Below are 7,083 nucleotides of genomic sequence, written 5' to 3'. Positions count from 1 at the left end.
ATTGATGGTACTAGTCTGTGGATACTTCATATGCAACCGGGTACTTGGTTTCTTCTCATCAAAACCACAAATCTTAAATCTTAATCAGGGTACTACTTTCGTACTTATTTTTGAAATGCTAGCACGAATGCATCTTTCAAATGTGACTGACCCCAAACTTCAATCCACAGATTTTAGTCTCTGCTTGATTTTGAAAAAAAAGATAAAAGAATTTCGCCGCTCAAATTCTCTCTCAAATACTCAGGGGACTTATTGGCCCAAGCATATAGTGCCCATGAGACACTTTTCTAATATTTGTACTGGTGTTAAGAGGATATAATCAGGACTACATCTTCAATGAACAAATAATAGGCACGTGATTGACAATTCTGTTTGAGGCTAAATTTATGATATGTTGGTTTTGGGTTATGCACTGCACTTCACAAATTGTGCACTATGTTTAATTCCTGTTTCATTCAGTTGTCTACCTAGTTCCATTCCAGGCCTTAGGATTAAGTTATAATATGAGCCCGTCTTCTTTAACAAGTATGCAAGGCTTAAATAGGCAATTATCGCCCGTCATCTCACTCAAATATCTAGTTGCATGTTGTTCGTTTGTGAGAATCGTAGAAAACTATAGTCTCTTTTATCTATACAAGAAAACTTAAAAATAGTAAAAAAATTGGTGGCACCAATTCTAACTTCCATTCTTTGCATGGTAGTACAATACTATAAGGGTTTCTATATATGAGCTGTTGTATGTACACCTGACATTAAGAAACCATCAAGGAGGTGTGAATTAAAAATAAACTGTCGTAGATTACTTGAAGTTTTGTTGACGGACTAAAGTGATTATGATTCTTGTCTATACCATGAAGCTTAGGTCTCTATGCTGTAGCTAAGTTAGCAATGATTAATCTATTTGGGCACTTCAATTTGTATTTATCAATCAAGGGTGCCGGTGTTGGTGTGGGCATGTGGCAATTTAGAAATTTTAAGAATTGAGTGTTTGGGAGCCTATATGCCGCCGCATGCCAAGCATAAGTTAAATCGGATATGCTATTTATTCTATATTTTGATGGCGGCAGTTTACTAATAAATCATTAATTTATTGTCATCTACAATCATAATTGAAACATGTATGCGTTCAGTTAATCAACCCCAAGAAACTTTATTGTGGGCTATGGGGAGCGTGCAGGTACCCGTTGCGTAGTGGTACACAGCCCCAAGAAAATCCCGGGTGTCTTCAGTTAGCCTAGAGTAATCAAGTGTAATGCTAGAATCTCAGACAAGAATACAAGATTGAAATTTTAAGATGTTTAAAACCATGGTTGTCTGTATCTGAGTCAAGTTGATGGAGTTACAACTTGTCCATTAGTTTAGTCTACGACTAGTCGATAAGTTAATAATAATAAAATAAATATATATGGTTTCTCACAACAAAACTCCAAGATTCTCATACGTATATTGAAAACAAAATAGATATGTTAATTACAAACTTCTCTTTTTCTTTCCCATTCCATTTACACATACACATATTAGTTTTAATCAATTTGTACACACATAAACGCATAGAAATACAAGTCTCAATTCAACGAAGAATAAAAGCAAGAGAAAGAAAATAAGATTAGCATGTTCCATCTTGTTGCTCTTCAGTAGAATTTCAGAAAATTGGCTTTTTTTTAATTATAATTCTTGACCAGATAAATGACTAAAATTACTAGACTAAAATTACTAGTCGACTGATTAGTCGTCCAAGTCGATTGACTAGTCGCCCATCCGCAAGTCGAGCTCTCCGGTCGATCCTTTGAATCCGACGATTAGTCGAGTGCCATGATAACAATGTTTAAAACTTCATTCCAGACTCTAGTGTAAAATCTCGACAAACTTGAGGTGTTCATATTGTGCATTTTCCTAAATTATACAACCCAAACTCCTTGCATGTCCTAATATAGATGGTTGTATTGTACTGACATATAATATGACAGTGTTAGTTATTTTGTTGTTACATATTGTGTTAAGAGAATAATGCTTTCTTCTGTTGTTGTTTGACACTAGACAGTACTACAGTAGTCTCACCCTTTGCCAATGGCTTGGTGAAAGTAGTTATTCAACCATGACAAATATTATCCTACTAGTAAGTAGTATCATGTAGGAATGGTGCATTTCATAGTAATGAAGTTGGTTATAAATTTGCCCCGACAGTACAGGTTGAAGAGCATTTTTTTACATTGTAAATTTATGAATATATGTAAATTTTATTTAACTCATGAATTGTTAAACGGAATTAACTACCAAAGACAACAACGCCTAAACAGTTAGAATATCATTTTTCTGTTTAGTTATGATGTAAAATTAGAAGTAGCATATTTTTGCGAGAATTATTCTATTGTTTAAACTCATCTGCATGACTTTGAGTTTTTGGTAATTCTTTATGGGATTAATCTACATTTGGTATAAAGTATGTAGCAAAGGCTTTATAACTAACCTTTTTGTGTTTCCCATTCTTTTGATTACACAGTATGTTTCGTACACAAAATTAAGAGGATCTGTTACTAGCTTCCATGTTTGCGTGTTAAGTAATACTGTAATACCAATGTAGTAAAAGTTGAGTCGCCAGGGCTCTTGTCTTTGCACGCGCCACGTACCACCGACAGTTATGGTGATCAATTTGGTAGTCAGAAGATATGAGTTGGAACTATATATATAGGCTATAAATATTCATTACCTTGTAAAGAAGATTCTTTTGCTCTTTGTGAATATGTAATTCAATTTTTTTTTCTTTGTGATTTTTGATTTGATAATGTGATTTTATTTTATTTTAGGTTCGTGGACTTCTTCCCAAGATATTACGAGACTCACCCACAGCCACCTAAATATAAAACAGTAAGATATCTCTCTTTCTCTCTCTTGTCGATTCTTTTATGGGTTGGTGCTAATTGATTTCTCCATGCTATTTTCAATGAAGGTACCACTAGAGATCTTGACTCTTGCAGAAGAAGAATGGTGGGCATTGAGTGATACCGTAAGTTACTTTCCAAATAAATTAGATATCTATCAGATATGTTGCCCTCTCATATTTTCTTCTAATTTTTTTAATGTCTTATTTCAGGAAAAAGCTAAGTGGTTTGAAAGGTTGAAGGATCTTTATGCTCATGGAAGAACTCTGTACACTCTCAAACAAGAAGTTTATCCTCTCTATCCTCATATTTAGCCTATAGTATTTTGTTACTACAATGTGTTAAAAAACTAGATTTGGTTCGATTGATCGGATATGGGCTTTTGAATTTGAATTTTTTGCCTTTTGAGAAGTACTTGAAAAATTGATTTGTGAGAACTTAACTAATTAAGTTGCATTTGATTTGGGGGGTTGCCTCATGCCTATGGTTTATCTTATATCTATATTGTTATATATGTGTGTGTATTTTTTTTAGCTTTGTAGTGAATAATTTTACATGGGTTTATGTTTAACTTGATAAATATTTGATCTTTACAGTTCAATTTAGATTGTTTGGTAATATCCTTTTTGTATCTTTTTGTGTTGTATGTGTATATCTATCTCTGTTGTAGCTATATAGCGAATAATTTGACTTGGGTTTATGTTTATCTTGATAAAAAATTGATCTTTTGAGTATAATTTAGTTTGTTTTGGCACCATTGATAGTAATGTCTTTTGGCACGCGTTCCCCTAGAACCCCCAATGATAGTTTTGTGAAACGAACTTTGCTTTTGTTCAAATTTCTTCGAAAGTCAGATTAAGTGACCAACTGTAACATCTTTTCCGTCTAGCTACTCCCCCTCCCAAGCGGCATGACTCATAGATCTGACTCATAGATCTGTACTTTTTTTTGCTAATGATTAAAGTTAAGAATCTAACTTCTGCAAGTTTAGTAGCTCAGTAAGACTATCCACGCACAAGTAAAAACTTGTCAATACTTTGTTTATTCTTAAAAATACAATACAATACTAGCATTTCCTTCGAAGAATACAACACGGTCCTAGAATTATCCTTCAAAGAAATAATATAAACGATGTTGTGCCTTATGTCGGCAAGATTTTCGATACATTGGATGATGCGAAAGCATTTTATAGGAATTATGGTCGAAAAGAGGGATTTAAGATAATAATTAGGAATACTCATAAGCGAACAAACACAAATGAACCATCATATCATTTGTTTATTTGTCGAAAAGGTGGAAGGGTAGGGGCGACGCCGTTGGATTTTGGTAAAGGAAAACGAGTTAGAGAGGTAATTCCACGAACGAATTGTGGTGCTCGAATGTGTGTCATTCACAAAGTGAAGATGGACAAATGGCAAATTAGTTCGGTGGATTTAGAACACAATCATAAATTGGTGTCGCCGGAAAAAGTTCAATTTTTTCAAAGATCACTTAACATAGATCCTATGACGCGATCATTGATTGAGTTGTTTAACAAATCGGGAATTGAGACGGGCAAAATAATGAAGTTTCTTAGTGAGACAAAGGGGGGTGTTGAAAATCTTGGTTTTTCTAATCAAGACGTACGTAATGTCATATGTGATATTCGGCGCCGAGTGTTTGATTCGGGTGATGCGGAGTGTGGATTACTTTTGCTACGAGAACTACAAGAAAATAGTTTTGGTAATTTCTTTTATCGGGTGGATGTAGATGATGAGAATCGTGTACGGGGTTTGGTGTGGGTTGATCCTCGGTCCATGAACGCGTACAAGAATTTTGGTGATGTGGTTACGTTTGATTCAACTTACCGGATGAATAAGTATTGTATGCCTTTCATACCTATTACGGGCGTAAACCACCATTATCAAAATATATTATTTGGATTTGCACTTGTAAGGGATGAGACTGAGGCATTATATAAGTGGGTTTTGAGGACATGGTTGGAAGCCGTCGACAATAAACCGCCTCGAACAATTATTACTGATCAAGACATTGCATTGGGAAATGTCATTGCCGAGGTCATGCCTATGCCACAAACAAAGCATACATATTGTACATGGCATATAAGTAGTAAGTTTCTCGAAAAGTTGTCTTATTTGTACACAAATTATCCGGAGTTCAAGACAGAGTTTAATGCATGTATGTACAAGTCGTTGACACCTACAGAATTTACGTAAATGGGATCAATTAGTCGAGAAGTACGATCTTGAGGATCATGCTTGGTTAAATGACATGTATGCTATTAGAACTCAATGGATTGGTGCTTACACGAAGCAACATTTTTCCGCCGGCATGACTACAACTTCAAGAAGCGAGTCTATAAATTCTTTTATTGATGAATATGTGCAATCATCTACCGGTTTGAAGGAATTCATTGAGAACTCCCAAAAGGCTTTGGAGACACAATATCTGAAGGAGGTTAAAGCCGATTATGACAGCGAACAATTGGAAAGGAGATTATCTTGCACTCATCCTTAGAAATGCATGCATACGAAATCTACACGAAAGAAATGTTCAAACGGTTTCAAAAGGAGCTTATGAAAAGTATATGTTACATCGTGAACAGTGTCAAAAACAATGGAACTTATATGTCAAAACTGTATTTGGTTGGGAAGGCTACCCTGCCGGAGAATTGCAGAAGAAAATATCGAGTGACGGTTTTCATGTACGAAAAAATTGAATGCTCGTGTAAGAAGTTTGAACATTCTGGGATGATTTGCAAACACATAATCCGTTATCTTGACAAAAAACAAAAAATCAAGATACCGGAAAGTCTCATCATGGGTAGGTGGACAATGAACGGCAACAAAATTGCGGGGCCTTTTCCATATGCTCCTCCCGGTATTGGTAATGATGGTGCGTCACAACCATTAAGGTATGGTGCATTGTGCAAATCTTTTCAAGATTTAGCTGCTTCCGGTAGTTGTTCTGTTTCACGGTATAAATACTTAATGGGTGTGATTGATAGAGAGAAGAGATACTTGAAAGATGCTTTTGCGGATGAAGAGCATAGAAAAAGAACCCATGAGGCGAAAACTCAAGAGGACTACCAACATGATCCAATATTTGATCCTCCAACGTCGAAAACTGAAGAAAGGAAGAAAACAAAAAGATATAAAAGTGGAATTGAGACGGCAACTTCAAAGATCAAGATCAAGCCTCGAAAGTGCAATTATTGTGGGGCGATCGTAGGAGAACATGATGCAAGAAACTGTCCCCTAAGGGAGGAGCATGATCGAAGAAATTTTTAGGTTTTAACCTAACAATTGTTGACAAGTAGTACATTAGTTCTTTTAACTTTTCTATTTAAGTTCCATAATATTAACGTTATTTAAATTTACACATAATGTTGCATATTAATGTTATTTTTTAACAAAAATATTATCCAACTCTTATTATTAATATTAATATTTCTTAAAATATTTTCAACACCAAAACTCATATTATCCAACTTAGAGAATTGTGACAGAGCACCCAACAATGAGACATTGCTAGAGGTCACACTGCAGCAATGACTCATTGCTGGGTACTCTGCTCCACCCAAAACTCACTACCTCTTTTTGTTAACAAAAGTGAGTTTAGTAATATTGATATTTTTAAAATATTTTCCAACACCAAAACTCTTAAAATATTTAAAATATGCCGTATTAATTTAAAAATTTGAAAAAAGTGATTTAATCAACAAAGTCAACTACACATTAAAATAGTCAATGCGGACTAGTGACAAAGTACCCAACAATGAGACATTGTTGGAGGTACATACTGCAGCAATGACTCATTGCTGGAATCCCTGTTTCACCCAAAACTCACTGTCCCTTTTTAATAACAAAACTGGGTTTTTAGTAATATTAATATTTTTAAAATATTTTCCAACACCAAAACTCTTAAAATATTTAAAATATGCAGTATTAATGTAAAAATTTGAAAAAAGTGATTTAATCAACAAAGTCAACTACACATTAAAATAGTCAATGCGAACTAGTGACAGAGTACCCAGCAATGAGACATTGCTGGAGGTACTTACTGCAGCAATTACTCATTGCTGGAATCCCTGTTTCACCCAAAACTCACTGTCCCTTTCTATTAACAAAACTGGGTTTTTAGTAATATTAATATTTTTAAAATATTTTCCAACACCAAGACTCTTAAAATAACTACAAAATGC

At 34.6% G+C, this 7,083-nt stretch overlaps 2 protein-coding genes across 2 annotated transcripts; both read left to right on the top strand.

Moving 5' to 3' along the window:
- The first annotated feature begins 888 nt into the window (after positions 1 to 888).
- Positions 889 to 5,095, top strand: LOC141673285 (protein FAR1-RELATED SEQUENCE 5-like). Its single transcript, XM_074480021.1, has 5 exons — positions 889 to 959; positions 2,805 to 2,865; positions 2,948 to 3,004; positions 3,092 to 3,166; positions 3,950 to 5,095. Exons 1-5 carry the CDS (start codon positions 889 to 891, stop codon positions 5,093 to 5,095), a joined length of 1,410 nt encoding a protein of 469 aa, XP_074336122.1.
- A 303-nt stretch (positions 5,096 to 5,398) lies between these two features.
- On the top strand, positions 5,399 to 6,169 carry LOC141673284 (protein FAR1-RELATED SEQUENCE 3-like). Its single transcript, XM_074480020.1, has one exon. It carries the CDS (start codon positions 5,399 to 5,401, stop codon positions 6,167 to 6,169), a length of 771 nt encoding a protein of 256 aa, XP_074336121.1.
- Positions 6,170 to 7,083: the final 914 nt, after the last annotated feature.

Source organism: Apium graveolens, chromosome 7 (assembly GCF_009905375.1).
Source record: "Apium graveolens cultivar Ventura chromosome 7, ASM990537v1, whole genome shotgun sequence".
Lineage (NCBI taxonomy): Eukaryota > Viridiplantae > Streptophyta > Magnoliopsida > Apiales > Apiaceae > Apium > Apium graveolens.
Note: the sequence above shows the minus strand (reverse complement) of the source record. Positions and strands in the feature narration are given on the sequence as shown.

Excerpts from the sequence above, each read along its gene's own strand:
- LOC141673285 (XM_074480021.1), top strand. The coding sequence starts at position 889 with ATGATTAATCTATTTGGGCACTTCAATTTGTATTTATCAATCAAGGGT. Across the intron at positions 2,866-2,947 it reads AGCCACCTAAATATAAAACA|GTACCACTAGAGATCTTGAC; the intron begins GTAAGATATCTC and ends TTTTCAATGAAG. Across the intron at positions 3,167-3,949 it reads TGTACACTCTCAAACAAGAA|CATTTCCTTCGAAGAATACA; the intron begins GTTTATCCTCTC and ends ATACAATACTAG.
- LOC141673284 (XM_074480020.1), top strand. The coding sequence starts at position 5,399 with ATGCATGCATACGAAATCTACACGAAAGAAATGTTCAAACGGTTTCAA.